This window comes from Ceratotherium simum, chromosome 25, assembly GCF_057802395.1.
Source record: "Ceratotherium simum simum isolate JZ-2026a chromosome 25, ASM5780239v1, whole genome shotgun sequence".
NCBI classification, from domain to species: Eukaryota; Metazoa; Chordata; class Mammalia; order Perissodactyla; family Rhinocerotidae; genus Ceratotherium; species Ceratotherium simum.
This window is the reverse complement of record NC_141924.1, coordinates 4,317,316-4,337,809: the sequence shown is the minus strand read 5'-3', so window position 1 is coordinate 4,337,809 and position 20,494 is coordinate 4,317,316. Positions and strand designations below refer to the sequence as shown.

The following is a 20,494-nucleotide window of genomic DNA, read 5'->3' as shown; positions in this document are numbered from 1 at the left end:
GCGGGAGGCGCTGGGAGGGACTAGGCCTCGGCGCGCGCGCCCCCGCCAGGCCGCCAGGCCGCGCACTCACCTCCGCCCCCGCAGCCCCGCGCGGCCCCGGCCCACAGCGCGTGCGCGGCCCCGCCCTGACGGCGCCCGACTGCGGGCGCATGCGCGGGACGGGGCGGGGCTTCGTGGCGGACTTCCGCCTCCGCCGCGTCGTCCCAGCCCCTGAGCTTTAGGGGCGCGGCGCGGCGGGGCAGGGCAAGGCTTGGAGCTGCTCTGACCCTAGCTTGCCGCCTTGGTCTGGTTTTCTGGCTGCTCCGAGGCCCTCAGCTTCTTTCTGGGTTTTACACCGGGACTCCAGGAGTCGAGGCTGCCGGTGCGTGGCCCGCAAATAACACGGTGGCGCGGAGGTTGACCCCATCGCCGCCCCGCGTGGTCGGCTCCCCACGCGCCTCGGCTGAAATGCCCTGGTTTTAGCTCGCGTGCTACCTGTCCCCCCCATCGAGCGGGAACCTCCGGGGCCTGGGCCGCAGGCAGAGGTGACTGTGTCCACTGAGGCAACAGACGAGATGGGTTCAAAGTGAGCCCTGTCGTTTCCTGCGACCTTTATAAAGCTGTGCACAGGGGACATGTCCCTGTGCTCCTCCAAAGCCTTCAAGTGGCCTGCTACGCCCGTCGTGATCTGGGCCCCAGCAGCCTTCAACTTTCAGAGCCTCACTCCGGGGCACCAACCACACCAGCTTCCAAAGGTTCCTCGGGTCCCCAAGCTCTCCTGCCTCCAGGCTCAGACAGGCTCTTCCATAGGACTGCAATGAATGTCCTTCCTTACCCCATCCTATTCCTGACCCCTCTGCTCCTGTGTATGCAAGGCATCATTCTGTGTAGTTAGGGGCAGGATTCTGAAGCCAGCAGGCCTGAGGTCTGGGACTTTTTCCTACGGGGAATTAATAAATCAGGATTATACAAACTAGTAATGCTTGGAACAAGAATTGCTCTTGGACCTGAGCAAGAGGGGGCCCTGCCCTGGGCACCAGGAATTAGCAAGCACTTTGATTTTGTTCCTAGAAAACATGACTTCAACTGTGCTTACACCAGTGACATTCTTTGGATCAATTGAAAGATTATATACTGTTGGGGTTTTTTTCTGGGTCTGCCCAAAGATGGGCCATCTTGATGAAGTATTTAAAATCTGACTTATAACCACTCTCAGACACATGGCAGTAATCCTCTGAATGCTGACCACTCTCAGACACGTGGCAGTAATCCTCTGAATGCTGTAAAAGCCATTAGTTTAGACAAATTAGGCAATGCACTGGAAGAGTTAAGTGAAATAATATCCAAAGAGCAAATAATGGTCTTTGGCAGAAAATAAAGTTAATTTTAAATTTGAGCTGCCCACAGTTAATATAAGAAAAAGCTTACAAAAAATCCAAAAGGATTAAAAATATCTCATAAAGTTTTAGAAAAAAATGGTTCCCAAAAGAAACCACATGTGAAATAAGCACAAATCAAGAGAATGAAAAGATAAGCTACAGAATGGGAGAAAATATTAGCCAAAAGACATATTTGATAAAGGACTGTTATCCAAAATATGCAAAGAACTCTCTTAAAACTCGACAATAAGAAAGCAAACAACCTGGGGCCGGCCCGGTGGTGCAAGTGGTTAAGTGTGCATGCTCTGCTGCGGCGGCCCGGGGTTCGCCGGTTCGGATCCCAGGCACATACCAATGCACTGCTTGTAGACCTATGCTGTGGCAGCGTCCCATATAAAAAGTAGAGGAAGATGGGCACGGATGTTAGCTCAGGGCCAATCTTCCTCAGCAAAAAGAGGAGGATTGGCATCAGATGTTAGCTCAGTGCTGATCTTCGTCACAAAAAAAAAAAAAAAAAGAAAACAAACAACCTGATTTAAAAATGGGCCAAAGACCAGATTAGAGACTTCACCAAAGAAGATATACAGATAGCAATAAGCACATGAAAAGATGCTCCACATTCTATGTCATCAGGGAAATGCAAATTAAAATGAGATAACATGACATACCTATTAGAATAGCCAAAATCCAAATAATGACAGCACCAAATGCTGGTGAGGATGTGGAGCAACAGGAACTCTCGGTCATGGCCGGTGGGAATGTAAAATGGTCCAGCCACTTTAGAAGACAGTTTGGCAGTTTCTTAGAAAACTAAACATACTCTTACCATATGATCTAGCAATTGTGCTCCTGAGTGTTCACCTAAAGATGTTGAAAACTTATGTCTGCACAAAAATCTGCACACAGATGTTTATAGTAGCTTTATTCATAATTGGAAGCAACCAAGATGTGCTTCAGTAGGTGAATGGATCAACTGTGATACATCCAGACAATGGAATTTTACTCAGCACTAAAAAGAAATGAGATATTAAGCCATGAAAAGACATGAAGGAAACTTAAACGCATATTACTAAGTGAAAGAAGCCAATCTGAAACGGCTACATATTGTATGATTCCAACTATATGACATTCTGGAAAAGGCAGAACAATGGAGACACTAAAAAGATAAGTAGTTGCCAGGAGTTCTGGGCAGGAGTGGGGGCGTGAATAGGCAGAGCACAGAGGATTTTTAGGGCAGCGAAAACACTTCGTATGGTACTATAATGGTGGGTACATGTCATTATACATTTGTCCAAACCCACAGAATGCACAACACCAAGAGTGAACCCTGATGTAAACTATGGACTCTGGGTGATGATGATGTGTCAAAGTAAGTTCATCAAGTGTAACAAATGTCCCACTCTGGTGGAGGATGTTGATGGTGAGGGAGGCTGTGCATGTGTAGGGGCAGAGGGTATATGAGAAATCTCTCTACCTTCTCCTCAATTTTGCTGTGATCCTAAAACTGCACTAAAAATTAAAGTGTATTTTTTAAAAACACTAAAATGACATTCAAATACAATGTAGGGAGATTAGAACTAGGAAACAGGAACATTTGCTGGACTCTGAAGGAGAAGATTCATGTACAAATAATGCTGAAGCTAATGTCTATAGAGACTATTTTCTGGCCACTGTGGATCAAGTGTCTACTGAAGAGAGATTTGAACAAAGTGAGCAACCTACTGCAGTTTTCAGTTTTCTTTATAATATCCCAGCACTGAAAAATTTGAAAGGAGAAAAACTTAGGAAATACTGTATGGCTCTAGATATGTTGTAAGAAATGGTGAGAATAGTGAAATAATGATGTTTATATAATGAAATGGAAATAATTTGTAATATTTTCTGCAATAATGATAATTTTTCATATGAACCCTCCTTACAATGTTTAAACGTGATGCCAATATTCATGGTTCAATTCTAAATCTAAAGCTTTAAGAATTTTATTGACAATCCCAGTTGCTACTTCCTCAGCAGAATGAAGTTTCTCCCAACTGAAATAATTAAAAACTATCTACAAACTATAATGACTCAGGAAAGTTTATCTAACTTGCCACTATTGTCAATATAACACAATTATGTGAAAATCTTTATTATTATTAACATAATGATTTTTCTGAAACAAAGACAAGAAAAATAAATTTTATGGAATACATACATAATAATTTATGGATTATGTATGTCTTCTTACTCATCCAAGCATCACTGGCCCATTGACAGAACACCCAGGGGTACACAACAATAATTCAGTTATCTTTGACATTTTCAGCCATATAAAAACCATAGTTTTACAGGTAATTTTTTATTTTGTCCTTATGAAGTTGTATTTGTCAAGACAGGTAGATATAACATTTTATGTAATGGTTTGTAAGCTTATTTTATAATGTGGATTTTGGCATCCTGCCCTGGGTCCCCACAATGTTAGGGATGGGCTTGCTGGGGAAAATGATTACCTGTGTGTTGTGGCAATACTTATGAAATGTTGTATAAATGTGGTCTTAAAAGAATAGCTTATAAGCTTTTTAAAATCACAAGTATTGTACATTGTGCATTTAGGTGAAGACTGAGAAAGGAAATCTGATAATTGAAAAATACGGAATGGAATGCAAATTACAATCTAAAGCACAGTATTGCTAATAGCAACAAAGGGGGTACTGTGGAAGATGCATTCCTTATGCACCTTGTTTCACTAAGTGCAGTCCTAGTCATCCCTTTCTCCATTTCTGCCAGTAAAATGAAGTCTAAAGGCTTGCATTTTGTTTTTAGTGCTAATGAAATTCCAGAAGCAGGCCTTAGTTTTTTAAGTAAACTCCTAGAAGTATAACATACATACAGAAAAGTACCTACTTCCTAAGTGTACAGCAAGATGAATGTTCACAAAGTATAGTGTACCTAGTGTACCCAGCCCCCAGATGAAGTCCTCCAGGATACATGGGATGCTGGGGGTTTCTTCTGGCTCAAGGGAAAGTTTGGCCCTCCATGGGCCCTCCGTGGAGTGGTGGAGGGTGGATGCATTTAGAGACCTGTGTTTGATGCCAGCAGAAAAAAATGCCTTTAATGTTGTATGGTTTTTAAGTAAACTTTTAACAGTAGAATATACATACAGAAGCAGGCCTTAGAAATGCAAGTCTTCATAATTAACAAAAGAGTTCCAGATCGATGAAGGACAGGTCTCCTCTCCCCTGTAGATGGAGAGCTCTCTCTGCAGATAACACTTGTTAACTGCTCTGAGTTAATAAGGGCTAAATCGAGAACAAATCCAAGAATACTCATCTCGTTTTCCTGTGCAGTACAGACTTGGTAGAGTATACATAACTGTTGCCAACTTGTTCTGGAATATACCTACCCTATTCCTGGAAATACAAGGAGAACAAAAGAGTCTTAAAAGACTCATTTAGAAATTGTTGCCATGTCCTTTGAAAATGGCCTTCAAAAGAATCCTGAATTTTGCTTTGCCTTGTTACTTGGTTTTCCTGATGTCATAATTGGCATCTCTGTATTTCTAAATTATGTAAATACTTGCCATTGCTCTATCAGATTAGAAGAAGGCCCTTGGCACTCTTTTCTCTCCCAATATGTGTGGATACTGTCCTGTGACTCTGCTAGACTTCTCATTGTAACCAGCAGTTGAGAGTCTTGTCTCCTTTGTAGGACTTGCAGCTGCCGTCCCTGGTCCTCACTCAGACTACCTCCCTGCTGGTCCCGGGGGTCCCCCTTCCTGGACCCCTGAGGCCTCTGCAGCTAGGACTGCCCATTTGGGCCCTATGTTTATGACCCTGTAACTCACTCTCTCACTGCACAGCTCCAAGTCATGAGATGCTACGCTGGCCTTGGGGTGGGGACGAGGGGGGCCTCTCCCCACCCCCAGAGATTTCTTCCTGGGAAAGGAGGCCAACTAGTGTAACCCTGAGCCTCCCACAGCTCCAGGAGAGGGGTAGAGACTTCAGCTGATTGCTAAATTTGGGAAGAAAGTCTGGGCACACCCACCCACAGAGTGTGAGTCTGCCTCGCCCACGTCAGTCTTCGGAGGCTTGCCCTGCGTGGCTTGCAACTGGGGCTTAACCTCCTTCATTCCGAGGTTCAATGGGCATGTGCATCTGACCAGACCGAAACCGGCCTCCATCAGTAAAAAGTAATCATTTGGCCCCCATGTTTACTCTTTCTGTCAACCTTTTCAGAAGTCAAGTGGTAAAGAGAGGCACTAGCTATGAACGTGTGCTCCAGTCAGGACCAGTGGGCCAGTACGGACCGGGCCACCCCCCAACCTCCCCACCAGGGGAGTTAGAAAATCCAAATCCGACCTTCTGACCCTGACCGTGTGGGTGGCTTTGGGAGAGTCACTGGACCTCTCCATTTTCTCACCTGGCAAAGAAGACAACTCCCCTCCCCAGGTTCTCAGGTGTCCCCTCAGGAAGAAACGATGGGACGCGTGTGCGTGTGCCTTCCAGGGCTCAGAGTGCGTTCCCCTGCAGCCCAGGGTCACGGGGGCAGCGAGTGAGTGACACACACCAGGGACAACGCAGCCACCCACCTGGTTTGGTCGTCCCCCTTTTCGGGCCCTCGACTTCCAGGACAGGAGCCAGGTTTGCATATGCCCCTCGTGCAGAAATCACTGCAAAGCTCACAGGAGGAATCTCACATTTAATTCTGAGAAAGCTTCAAGTGGCATCTACATAAGTGAACGTGCTTCTGAATGAAAATATAACAGCTGCCAGCCATGTTTCTCTTAAATAAGAAACCACACTTTCTTTACTATTTCTAAAAAATCCACCAGGCTATAAACAACCGAGAGCCCAAATCCTGGATGAATATACTGTTATCTTCAATATATAGAATATTTACAATCTGTCAGTGTGAATCCTCACACACACACCTTTTTGTTGTTTAACAAAAGTCATGTCTTGTGGCCAGAAAATGTTATTAAATTTTACATCTTTAACATGCAAGAGGCTTAAGGAGTAGACGGGAAGCTTCAGACTGGTTCTCTTCAGCTGTGTCTCTGACTCTCTGAACTGCTGTGGGCTCCACAGACACCTAATTCCCATCTAAAGGGAAATCCACCTGGGACTCACACACTGTCATCCTCCTCTCTCCCCAGACGCTGCACTACACTCCGACACTCTCCTTTCATGTTCCTGAGCATGGAGGCCAGGACATGTGGGGACACTTCCGAATGTAGGGGGTGTGCATTGGGGAAGATATGAGTAGAAAGCACGACTGAGCCACTAAACATTCCTTAATCCCACAAACTGAGCACTTGGGGGAAACTTGCCTGTGGCTCTTGAAACTGTCATTGATCACACAACGAGATAAACCATTTTCTGCCCATTAATGTTTCTGGTCTTCAGCCCCAGATACCGGCGGCTGGTCTTCACTGGCTGCCCGTACAGCATGTCGACGAAGAACTCAGGTTCATCTTTGGCCTTAGGTTGGAAGGACAGAAAGCCAAATATAGTTCTTAGCTTGTGACACAGATAGGTCATTGCTTCCGCTTCATCCGATGGTTCCTCGTACACAGGCTGCTTCATGTCCTCATAGGCAGACAAAATCACTGCCTGAAATAAGTTGATCAATATGCAGATCATCACCAGCATAAAAGATGAGAGGAACAGGACCCCAAGAACTCTGTTATCGGAAAATTCAGTGTTCTGAAAAGCTGATACACAATAGGAGAATATTGTCTGAGTGGCATGAATCAAGTTACAGTAGTTCCATTCATGCTGACCAAATACCAGGTAGCCGAAAGCCACGTATACAAAGAAATACACAGACACCACTAACGCCATGTGGCAGATGCCAGGAAGGGCGGTCTGGATGGCCCTCTGAGCCAGGCGCACATCATAAAAGAATCTGGAATACCTGAGGGTCTTCAAAATTGTCAGAAACAACAGGAAAGCCAAAATTATCCTCACCATATGATCTACTTGAGAAATTGCATGAAAGGGAATGAAATCCGCAGAGTTTGACAAGTAAAACTGAATTATGCCAGTGGCTAAGAAGTGTTTCCTGAGAAAGAGCACAATTAACACAGTAAACATGCATTTTAAAGCAAAGTTGAGCAAATTATACACACTTCTCATGTAGGCGGCCCTTTCCTGCATAATGATGTAGCCCTCATCCAAAATGTAGGCTAAAAAAAAAATGAGAATGGCCACATATAAGTAGATTTCTGCTGACGTTTTTCCGTTGAAATTAGCAAGTGAGAAAGAGTGCACAGATATGCTTGTGTTTACAACACCTAACTGAGAAACCTCAAATACGACTGAAACGGTACAGAACAGGTTTACATCTGGATTAAAAGTCGTCAGTTCCAGAATCACAGCCCATGTCTTCTCATCAAGCCAATTGCTTCTTTGGAGTTCCTTGAGCCTCAGTATGGAATTAAACTCCTGCTGTTCTGGAAAAAAATAGAACACATACCCTCCTGATCCATAGGTATGTAAAAGTCCATAGGAATAATACACCCATTTCTTTTCTGGAGGCTTATAAGTAAACCCTTTTGTATTCTTGTCTATAGCCCGCTTATCAACTTTATTCCAAAGGTTAGAGTAGTCTTTTGTGTCTTCTGGGTCAGTGCCATATTTGGGATGACAGTGAATTTCTCTTTCCATGCTGTTTTGCACAAAGTTTTTGGCAGGCGGACAAGTCCTTTCACCAGGTTTTGCCCTTACTTGCCTCATCATTGGAAGGCCAAGGATCTTAGAGGAGCTGTCAGGAAGAAACGTTGGGTTCAGGTCGTTGTGGAACAAAGGTGGCAGCACGCTGTTCAACCACTGATAGATGTCCTCCAGCTTGGTCACCGTGGCCAGATCCACGGAAAACTGATCACGAATAAACTGATTATAGTAAAAGCAGTCGGTGTGGTGTAGGAGGGCGACAAGGCTCAACAGAAGGGCTAGAAAGATAAAGTGGGTTAGAAGGTAACTCAGGAACAGGAAGGCTCTTCTCTTGAGCCTCTTCTTTCTTTTGAATATTCTGATTTCATCCTCTGTGAGGGGCTGGTACATCCTCGTGCCTCGGATCTGGATGATGCGCCGCTGTTGCTTGTGCTTCTCACCGGGCTGCAGCCGCTCACTGTGCAGCTTGATCTCAGTATAACGATACTTGCTCACCCACGACAGGTTTTTACAGTACTTAAGCCTACCTGTTCTTAAGCCTGACAAGACTATAATTTTAGATGGCTGCACCAGAAAAACTGACTGACAGAATGAACAAAATGATGCAAAGAGCCACTCTATTGACTTTTCATAGCCGTAAGTCAGTCCATAAAATACAATAAAGAATGAGGATATGCTAGAAGTGGCAAAAACCAGGAACCAGGCTATGTAAACACACCACCAAGGCAGAACAATCCTGGGCTTTTTGAGGGGCGCAGGATCTGGCTGGGAAGAGAGCTCTCCAGAAGGAACATCTGGATTGTCTTTCATGTTTGCGTTGTTGGCATTTATGTTTGTTCTGTGGCTGTGTGAGAACTTGCTTTCTGCTTTCTTAAGCCGGTGCCTTGTTTTAGAGGCTGCCTTGACAGAAGCCTTAGGAAGTCCAGTATTTTTCCTCGATGGAAGCTTTTCCGCCTCCTGGGTCTGCGGCTCAGCAGTTTCATGGGCATGCCACTTTTCCAAACATTCTTGCCAGTGTTCACTTGCTGCTGACACCACGGGATGCTTCTGAGGCGACACCTCATCTAGAGTCACTCGAGGTTTCCTCTGGGAATAGGTGAACAGAAACGTGATCATCACTTGCACAGGGATGGTAATTAAGACACTTTCCAGTCCTATCATCATTGATCTGACATATTGCCCCCCTTCTGCCTCAGTTTGTTGTTTACTTAGATTAAAGAACATAATATTACACAGAAGGGAGGACAACAGCATTGCTAAACAACAGGACAATCTTTGCAGCCTACTGAATGGTTTAGCAACGACACCAGAAAAAATAGAGAACCACATGTGATTCTTCCCCAACTTATAACTTGCATCTATCAGGAAAAAGTCCTTTCTGCTTAGAGGCTCATCTGGGTGGGTAACATGAAACGTTCTGTCCAAAGAGGTGTCAGCAGAAAGCCATTGCCGGCAGACGAACAGCCAGATGTGTCTGCTGAACAGATTTTCCACCTTGATTCTACTTAAATACCAACTGGGGGATTTGCCCTCGTTGTTGTGCCACACACGAATGGAATGGATGTCCCCCAAGTCACTTTTCGTCGTCAGGAGGAAAGTGTTGATGCTTCCTCGGTAGAGAGTTGTAAACTGCGGGTGGCTTAAACAATGCACATCGCTGGTACTTTCTGTCCCCCTAAGTTGGACAAAGACATTGGCCCTGGTCCCAGACCCACAACGGCTTCCTGTAAAAATAGTGATTAGGTAACATATCTTATCATAAGGATCATTATCAGGTAGAACTATCACATGGTCCCGAAGAAACGGGTCCATTTCATCTCTATGCATGGCCCAGAAAGCGAGGACTATGTATAGGAACATAATGAAAAGGACAACAAAGAGGGTCACAGGGTTGTGGGTAATGTTCTTGATGACCTCTAACCGTAGGTCCACAGGATTTGGTACCACAATCACCTTGGCCGTCAAATAGTGGGTACGCAGGTGAATGTGGGCTAGCTTTATTGTGTCCAGCTGCCGCCTGGCCCTCCCTCTGTGCTTGCAGATACAGTGTACTTTGTGCCAGGTGGTCTTCTCTCCAAGAACGCAGGTATCTTCTCTCCAGTCACTCTGGATCCCATACATGTCCAAGCAGTGAACACTGAAGAGGGAAATTCTCACTATCTTGTCACTGAGCTTCATGACAAAACGAGGTGCCTGCAGAACCACGGTTATGGTACACTCAGATGATCGGCTTCGCTGAGCTATGACTTGCAGCAGGGACGGTGGGAGGCAAATCACGCGGGCCCCCTTAACCGTACAGGCCGGGTCAAACAGGTCACTCTGGTTGGCAATTGGAGGGATGTCATGGGGCACGAGGAAGGTGGCAACGAGAGCAGTGGGGACAACCTGACCGCCGGCGTACACCAACACTGTGAACAACACAGTCACTTCCGTCACAATGTGGACCAACACCTCCTTCACTGCTCCGCTGTCCACTTCAAAGCTAAACCCCCCTGTTGTCTTTTTCATCGACTCATCAACTGATGAGTCATTGCTGGGTCCCACTGTGAGATTAAATGTCGCAAAGCTCAAGTTTTTTCTGACGAGATACACTTCCGCTACATCAGGTGTGATCTCTACCACGTCACCGTCAGCTGCAGTTCCCGTCATTCTGAATCCAACCACCTCTGCCAAAACGTTTTCTTGATAATTTAACCAAGGAAAGGGGTCATCTGAAAACTCACAAAACATTGTAGAAATCGGAGCATTAGCAGCCAAACTGGGAACGCTGCTCACATTTAGTGAGGGATAAAAACAATTTCGACAGTGTTTCTCATTGCTGAAGTCCTTGGTAACATCCGACTTTTCAGTTTTCTTGAGATACATGTTAAAGCTGGAGCTCCTCATTACAGTGGTCTCATTCCCCGGCACTTTACCAGCCAATATTGTGTCCGCTAGAGATTCTACTATGTAGAAAGGGTCTTCAACAACTTCGTGACGAGCAGTCAGTTTAAAGATATTAGACAAACTTGTTAATATTCCCGTGCTCACGATTTCTATCTGTTCAGAGCGTAAGTGTTTATCTTTTTGTTGATACTGTTGTAGGGCTTGATTGGCTTGCCAAAGCCTCACCGTGACACGTTTCCGAGCAACTCTAGTGAATTCAGAGGCTTTCTGGGTTAATTTAGTTATAGCTGTGACTAGCTGGCTAATTTCTACCAAAGTGCTTACCGGAAGAATGAAGGACTGATTGACCAGGTGTTCTCGGAGTTTGGTTTTGTCATCGTGCAGAGTTAATTCGGTTTTCATGCTATTCAAAACGGAAGCTGCTATATACATTAAATAACCAGCAGGTAAAAAATCCTGCTTTCCAAGCAAGGTTGATAGTGGTGAATTTGGTCCCATGGTGAAATTGAGTAACCGATGCAGCACAGAAGTTGACGAGTTTTTATTAGTAGGAGCCTGTGCAGTGGCGTGAAAAGTCACCTGAGAAAAAGCTCCTAGAGAGTCATATACCTGAGCATACATCTTCAAGTCATAATGATCAGCCAACACACCAACAGGGAGAAAAGAAGGGGGTGATGTGGGATCATTTCCCAAATACAGGATGGCTCCGAAGGTATTCTCTTTCAAAGAACTGATTTCACCCAAACCATGCAAATCAGAAACTATTATTTTATATGTAAGAGGCATGTTCTTATCCCTAAAATTACTACATTGGACAACAAACTTAGTAAAAAATGCAATTCCGTTAGCTGGGTTAATTTTGCATTCTCCGATTTCAGGGACATGGTTAATAATAAAGGGATGCCTCAAGAGCAAGTTCACACCACTCCAAGTCTCTAAAGATAGAGAAATCCAAAACTTAGCTTCTAAAAAATGCTTAAAAGCAAATGCTTTTACAGATAAATAAGCACCATTTCTCCCTGTCGTAGTTTGCCCCATCCAATCAAATAGCATCTCATCACCTGAAGGCAACAGAATGGACCATTTATAGATATCACGGGTCGTTGCACAATTTGTGCAAGTTAGAGACAAAGAAAATCTATCTGATATAGTCAAAACCGTATCACAATTTTCAATACACGCAATGTTTGCTATAGGTGTTGGTCCTTGGAGCACATGTACCCTTTTATCAGCAAATGCTGTTCTGCCACTCTTCTGTATCATCATTCTGAAAAAATACACCTGGTCACCTTTAAGGGTTTCTGGCAGAAGTGTTAGTACAGAGCCAGAGGCCGACGTCCACTTCAGATCAGCCTGCTCTGGGAGACAAACGTCCTTGCTCATCACTATTATTTTATCTGTCTGGTAGTTTCTTGGATTTGTGGTACAGTACCAAAAAAATTGGATTCCCTCTAAAGGGTTGTTTGCATCTGGATCAGAGGACATTGTTCCATTCAGAATCAGCCCATCTGTGAAACCAACTGTTATATCGGAATCCCCAAGAATATCCGCCTTCAGGGGACTTCTAACAATGGTGACATAGATAGAATCTGATTCTTGTACTGGAGAGTTCTTGGGATCCCTTATTTTGAGGGACAATGTGTAATTAAACAGATATACGCCCCAAGATAAAGAATTCGGGGGGATATGCATAATTGATGGCATTTTCCCTAATTTGAGTTCTGGTACATCCAAAGGTTTAGTCCAGTCTGGCACGTCAGATACAGAGGGCACGGAATAGATTTTCCAACGCTGAGTGATGCTTAGGGCCAGTGGGCAGTCAAACTGAATGGTGGCATTGATAGTGGCTTCCATCTTCCTGGTCAGCGTCACGGGAGAACCGTCTTTATCCCTATTGATCCTTACCAGGGTGATAACGCAGGGCACCTGTGATGGTAACTGACAGGACACTGAAGACTCGACGTCTTGGGAGCTGTTTGAGTTGACAGCTTTTAAAACAACAAGGGTGGGCCCATCTGTAGGACACTTGGTTTGGGCCACGAAGCCCATGTAGGGGTGAGGGTCTCCGGGCAGAATGGAGCGGGGCGACACGCGAGAGGAGGAGGCAACCCCGGGTCCGACGGGCCAAAGACGGAAGGTCCATTGCAGACGCCCAGGTGAGTGCAGCAGCGGGGTGAACCACAGCAGGGAGAGCCGGCGCCCGGCGGCGGACAGGTGCAGGTCCACGTGGGTGGGCGCGGTGGCGCTGCTGGCGGCTCGGCCGGCGCGGAGCAGGACGTGCACGTGCAGGCAGGACCGGCGGCGCCGCTGCGCGGGGCGGTCAGAGAGGCAGAGGCTGCGGCCGCCGCTCAGGACCACGCCGCCCCCCGGGGCCGCGCGGGGCCGCAGGTTGAGGCGGGTGCCGCGCACCCAGATGCGGGCCCGGGCCTCGGGCGGGGGGCGGCGAGCCAGGGCGGCGCCCGGGCCGCGGAGGCCGCCCGGCAGCGAGGCGGGCCCCCTGGGGACGGCGGCCCGGGCCCCGCGGGCAGCCGAGGGCGCAGGGAGGCGGCCCAGGCCCAGGCCCAGGCCCAGGAGGAGGAGCGCGGGCCCCGGCCGCATGGCGCCCGCCGCCGGGGGGAAGCTGCGAGGCGCCGCGGAGGCCGCGGGGGGCGGGCCAACGGCCGCGGGGGCGCGGGCCGCGAGGGCCGCGGGGGGCGCGGGGGTCACGAGGGCTGCTGGGGTCTCTGAAGCAGCGGGTGGGGCGCAGGCTGCGGGCGGCTTCGGCCTCTTCTGACGCCTGTGTAGGCCGCAGACCTGGCAGTGCTGGTGGGGTTAATGCGGCCCAGTGTCCGGGCCCCCTGAGAAGGCCCCTCACCTGGAATCCCACTCCCTTGGGAAAACTAGTCACAAAACAGTGGAGATCAAGAGGCACTGGGAACTCCCTGAGCGCCCAGGGACGTCTGACTTTGGGTTTCTTCTTTTGCTTTCTTTTTCTGCTTTCTTAAGGTGAAACCCTGAGTCATTGAATTTAGATTTTCTTCTTTTCTAATAGAACCATTTAATGCTGTAAAATTCCCCCCAAATACTGCTGAACTGCATTCCACATATTTGTCATATCTTTATCATTCAATTAAAAATACTTGTAATTTCCCATTATAGTTGTGACGCATGAATTAGTTTAATGTGGGTTAATTTCCAAACGTTTGGAGTTTCTGTGAAAATCAAAATGGTTATTGATTTTAATTTAATTATGCGTGGTCAGAGAATATATTCTGTATGATTTTTATCCCTTTACATTTATTGAGACTTGTTGAAAGCCCATTGTGTGGTCTGTCTTGATGTATGTTCCACCTGCGCTTAAAAAGAAGGTGTATTCTGTTGTTCGGTGGATACATGTCAATTAGATCAAGATGGTTGGTAGTGTTGCTTAGATCTTCTATGTCTTTTCTGAATTTTTGTCCAGTTGTTGTGTCAGTTGCTGAGATAGGGTGTTAATCTCTCCTACCATGACTGTGGAATTGTCTATTTCATTCTTTAATTCTGTCAATTTTTGCGCTGTGTATTTTGGGGCTCTATTTATTAGGCGTATACACATTTGTGCTTATGTCTTCCTGATGAATTGCTCCTTTTATCATTATGAAATATCTCTCTTTATCTCTGGTAATAATCTTTGTTTTGAAGTCTTTTTTACTTGATATTAAAATAGACACATTAGGGCCAGCCCGTGGCTTAGCGGTTTAAGTGCTTGAGCCCCGCTACTGGCGCCCGGGTTCGGATGGAGGGCGTGCACCGATTCACTGCTTCTCCCGCCATGTGAGGCCACGTCCCACATACAGCAACTAGAAGGATGTGCAGCTATGACATACAGTTATCTACTGGGGCTTTGGGGAAAAAAAAAAAAGGAGGAGGATTGGCAATAGATGTTAGCTCAGAGCCGGTCTTCCTCAGCAAAAAGAGGAGGATTAGCACGGATGTTAGCTCAGGGCTGATCTTCCTCACAAAAAAAAAAAAATAGACACATTAGGGCTGGCCCCGTGGCTTAGCGGTTAAGTGCACGTGCTCCGCTACTGGCGACCCGGGTTCGGATCCCGGGCATGCACCGACGCACCACTTCTCTGGCCATGCTGAGGCTGCGTCCCACATACAGCAACTAGAAGGATGTGCAGCTATGACATACAACTATCTACTGGGGCTTTGGGGAAAAAAAAGGAGGAGGATTGGCAATAGATGTTAGCTCAGAGCCGGTCTTCCTCAGCAAAAAAAGAGGAGGATTAGCATGGATGTTAGCTCAGGGCTGATCTTCCTCACAAAAAAAATAATAATAAATAAAATAAAATAGACACATTATATCTCAATAAAACTAGAAAAAATAAAATAAGTAGCCACACTAGCCTTATGCTTACTGTTTAAATGGCACATCTTTTTTCATTCATTTACTTTCAACTTATTCATGTCTTTATATTTAAAGTGGTCTTTCATAAGCAACATTTAATAGGGTTTTATTTTTTATCCACTCAATCAATCTCTGCCTTTTAATTGAAGTATTAGACCATCAACATTTAATGTGATTACTATCACCATTTAATATAATTATTGATATGGTTGGATTTAGGTCTGCCACTTTATTATTTGTTTTTTTTATTATCCCCTCTGATGTTTTTTCTTTTATTCCTCATTAATTCATTTAGCATTAGTCATTCCACACATATTTCTTGAGCATCTACTATGTGCCAGGCATTTTTTTCTAGTGTTAGCCCTAGTCCCAGTTCTCATGGAGCTTCTATTATAACAGGGATGAGAAACGATCAAAAATAACCAAGGCATGTGTGATTCCAGGTGTGGTAAGTGGTGTGAAGAAAAATAGGGCAGGCTAAGAGATAAGGATTAGGGATGAGATAGGGGAGTCACTGGAAGGCCTCTCTGAGGAGGAGCCCTCTGGGCCAGCAGATCTGCTGGCCAGATCCTCTCTCCCTCCCTCCCTCCCTCAGAGTGCACATACCAGGGAAAGGCCATGTGAGGACATAATGAGACATAATGAGAAGGTGGCCATCTGCCACCCCAACCAGAAAGAGGGCCCTCACCAAGAATCCACCACCCTGGCACCTGACCTTAGACTTCTAGCTTCCAGAACTGTGAAAAATAAACGTCTGTTGTTTAAGCTGCCCAGCCTATGGTATTTTGTTATAGCAGCCTGAGCAGATTAAGACAATGGGAAAGGTCAGGGCTGAAGACTCAGAGGTCATGTAGGGAGGAGGCACAGATAGAGAAATGGACAGACCCTAGAGTCCTCCAGTATTTCAAGATCAGGCCAAGGAGGAGCTGGAGAAGGAGCTGCAGTGGGGCAGGAGGAGAGCCAGGAGGCTGTGGCGTCCTGTGAGCCACAGGAAGAGGGAGTTCAAGAAAGGGCGTGGCCAGCTGTGCCAGGTGCAGCTGAGGATGAGGAAGAAGAGGTGGGAGAGGTGGCCACTGTGTTTGGGAACAGGAGGTCATCCTGGACAAGAGCTGTGTCAGCGGCATAGTGGGGACAACCACATACAACTCTCTGGGCAAGTTTTGCTGACGTGGTAGATCAGAAAAGTGGGCCAGTCGGCAGAGGGGAGTTGGAGGGGGTGATTATAAAATATCTAAGATGTACAAAATCTATAAAAAATACTAAAGAACACCCTGTGCCCACATCCCAGCTAAAGAAATAAAACAATCCCAATACAGTTGAGATAATAATAATAAAAAAATAGAATAAAACAAAAATAAAGAAAAATAAACAAAACAAAACCAATACAGTTGAAGGCCTCAGTGTACCTTCCAAGAGAGAATCTCCAGCACCCTCCCAAGGCATCCATGAACCTAGGTTTAGTTCTTATTATTCTCACATGTTTCTTTACTGTTTACATCGGAACCAACACCTTAGGAATACATTGTTTTGTATGTTACTAAACTTTACATAATGCGATTATATTGCAGATATTCTTCTAAGGACTGTGAGCATCATTTGGTTCTATTCACGTAGCCTTAGTTCATTTCCTTTCATACTGCATAGTAGTCTGTTGAGGGAATAGACTATAATTTATCTATTCTGCTGATGGCTGTCAAAGTTGCTTTCTATGTTTTTCTATTATAAATAATGTTGCTAAGCACCTCGGGCTTGTCCCCTCGTGAGTGTAACCAGTATGTTAGGTAAGCAGATCTCAAATTTGAAGAAAACGAATTTATGTCTCCTCTCCCCTGCCCCCTGCTCCTTCAGACTCACTGTGTGAGGCTAATTCTTTCCTATCCCCTTGGATAAAGTTATCCATTCACTTTTAGTTTTAAAAAAATTATTTTTTTCAGAAATTGAAATGTCTGGGTCCATGTAAGGGTCAAAGCTCTAATTTTATTGTATATTAAACGTCTCCCCTCCCCAAATCTGGCCTTTGCCTCTCTCCCTGGACAACCCCTGACCCCCCAGGGGGACCTGAAGGGGCAGAGAGTAAGGGGCCGGCACCTGTGTCATGGGTGTCGCCCGGCGGCAGGCGTGTGCACACTGACTCTTCCTTGGAGGGCATGGCCTCCTCAGAGGGCCTTCCCTCACTGCAGGCCTCTCGCCTGGTCCCTCACTTAGGCAGGGTCCCTCCAACATCCTTCAGCCCCGGGTTTGTGGATTTCTGACCCACCCCATAGAAGCCCTTCACTCTTCCGGCGAGCCTCTTGGGTAAAGGCCTCCTGGCCCCTCTTTCCCCCCAACAAGGGCACACCCAGGCCAGAGGAAACGCAGGCACCCTTTGCTCTGACCAGCCAGGAGTGTGGCCTTCCCCACTGCAGTCCCCGCTCCCACTCATTGCTCAGAGATGCTGCCACCAGCCACCAGGCCCTCCAGGGGCAGAGGTTAAGGAGTCTCCAGGAAGGCCCTGCCACTTGCATGGGTGAGGGATAGGAGAGGCGAAATGCCACATCACATGTTTTGGTCTCCAAAGACACTCTTCTACCCGCCTCTTCAACCTCCACCCTGGAGAGAGTGCAGGGCAAGGTCACCCACAGGCCCTTCAAGGGGACCTGGCACCTCCTACCATGCCCTACCAGGCATATTAGGAGGCTTCCTTGCCACCCTCAGTGTTTTTCTTGGCCTTCTGGGGCCTCCTGGTCATGCAGGGGTGCAAAGTTGGAGCCTCGGAGTCTTGTTATCTTCACTTATACCAGCCAGATACTGCCAGATTCTTCTGGAAGTGGTGGCACCAGTTTACACTGGACTCAGGGAGAGGGGACATGGGGGGGAGGAAGCAGCGAGGCACTCACCTCAGGCACAAAATTTAAGGGTGGGAGTGCCAAAAACCTGAGTAATCAAGACAAATAATATTTTTATATTGAGGTAAAGTTCACATAAAATTAATCATTTTAAAGTGTACAATTCAGTGGTATTAAGTACATTCACAATGTTGTACAACCATCACCTCTATCTAAAGGCCAAAACATTTTCATCACTCTGAAAGGTAACCCATACCCATAAGCAGTCACTCCCCATTCCTACCTCCCCGTGGCCCCTGGCAACCACTAATCTACTTTCTGTCTCTGTGGATTTGCCAATCTTGGATAGTTCATGTAAATGGAATCCTGCCATATGTGACCCTTTGTGTCTGGCTTCTTTCATTTAGCGTGGTTTGGAGGTTCATCCACATTGTAGAATGTATCAGTTCTTCACTCTGTTTAGAGTTGAGTAATGTTCTATTATATGCATATATATAACACATTTTGTTTATCCATTCATCTGTTGATGGACGTTTGGGTTGTTTCCACCTTTTGGGAATTGTGAATAGTGTTACTGTGAACATTTGTGTACAAGGTTTTGTTTGAATACTTGTTTTCAAATCTTTTGGGTACATACCTAGGAGTGGAACATAGGGTCGTTCTATGTTAACTTTTTGAGGAATGACCTATTGTCCATAGCGGCTGCACCATTTTACATTTCTACCAGCAATGTACGGAAGTTCCGATTTCTCCATGTCCCTGTCAACACTTATTTTCCTTTTTAATTCCATCCATCCTACTCCATGTGAAGTGGCATCTCATTGTGGTTTTGATTTGCATTTCCTTGATGACTAATGACGTTGAGCATCTTGTCAAGTGTTTATTGGCCATGTGTATATCTTCTTTGGAGAAATGTCTAATCACATCCTTTACTCATTTTATTTATTTATTTATTTATTTATTTATTTATTTATTTATTTATTTATTTTGTGAGGAAGATCAGCTCTGACCTAACATCCGTGCTAATCCTCCTCTTTTTGCTGAGGAAGACTGGCTCTGAGCTAACACCTATTGCCAATCCTCCTCCTTCCCCCCCCCCACAAAGCCCCAGTAGATAGTTGTATGTCATAGCTGCACATCCTTCTAGTTGCTGTATGTGGGACGCGGCCTCAGCATGGCAGGAGAAGCGGTCTGTCAGTGCGCGCCCGGGATCCAAACCCAGGCCGCCAGTAGCGGAGCGCGCGCACTTAACCGCTAAGCCACGGGGCCGGTCCCCTTTACTCATTTTTAAATTGGGCTGTTTGTTGTTTTGCTGTTGAGTTGTGAGAGTTCTTTATGTATTCTGGATACTAGACCCTTATTCAATATACAATATCCAATATTTGCAGATATTTTCTCCCATTCTGTAGTTTGTCTTTTCACTTTCTTAATAGTGTCCTTTGATGCAGAAAAGTTTTTAATTTTGATGAAATACAATTTTTCTATGTCTTCTTTTGTTGCTTATCCTTTTGGTGTCATATCTAAAAAACCATTGCCAAATCCAACATCACGAAGATTTACCCCTAGGTTTTCTTCTAAGAGTTTTATAGTTTCATCTCTTGCATAAGACAGATAATATTTTAAATGCAATATTTTTGAAAATCAATGCAAAAAATCCATGATGAACACAATATCAACATTTTAATAAGGAAGGACTGCACTTGAACTACTCACTTGACTCCTGCACCCTGGGGGGAGGTGGCGGGAGGGGCTAGATTAAATTGGGAGAGAGCCATGGAGGCTGGAGGTGTGTGGCTGATGGCGGAGCTCAGGTGGAGAAGCAGCTGACATTGCAGGAGAGGGCGGTAATATTCCCGCTGCAAGCCCTTGAGAGGCAGAGAGGATGGGGCCCAGAGCACCGGTGGGATAACACAGTAGAGCCAGTCGCATGGGATGCTGGCTAGAAATGACCTCTGTGAATGTGCGCGCGCGCGGCTTCCGAGTTGGACTACGAAGAGCTTGAAAATGACCGCTGTCCCAGGGCTCCCCTGCCTCCCAAGGGACTCTGACTGCAGTCACCTCCCCAAGAGGGTCCCCATCAGGGAGGAGCCCCCTGGCGGGTGGAGGGGAACTGGGGCTGGAGGACGGTGAGCGCGTCCCCAGGCCCGCCCTCGGGTCCTGCCGCCCAAGCTCCCTGTCTGACGGGGGACACAGGCGCGTACACGGAGGCTCACACTGAAGCGTGCCCCCTCGAGCCAGCCCAGGTTCCCGCAGCCCCGGAGGAGGGGAGCGCGCGGACCCCCTCACAGCGCCCGCCCCCCGACCCCGGGAGGACCGGCCGCTGCGCTATCCACGGGCCCCTTGGCCTGGGGGCCGCCGGGGTGACTGCCGGGCCGGGCCGGCCTGTCCGAGGCCCAGCAG

General features: G+C 46.5%; 1 protein-coding gene across 1 annotated transcript; it reads right to left on the bottom strand.

Annotated features, from left to right (window-relative positions):
* Positions 1–6,691: 6,691 nt before the first annotated feature.
* PKDREJ (polycystin family receptor for egg jelly) lies at positions 6,692–13,495 on the bottom strand. The gene has a single exon (XM_014793349.2). The coding sequence runs from the start codon at positions 13,493–13,495 to the stop codon at positions 6,692–6,694; it is 6,804 nt and encodes a 2,267-aa protein (XP_014648835.2).
* Between the last annotated feature and the right edge of the window lie 6,999 nt (positions 13,496–20,494).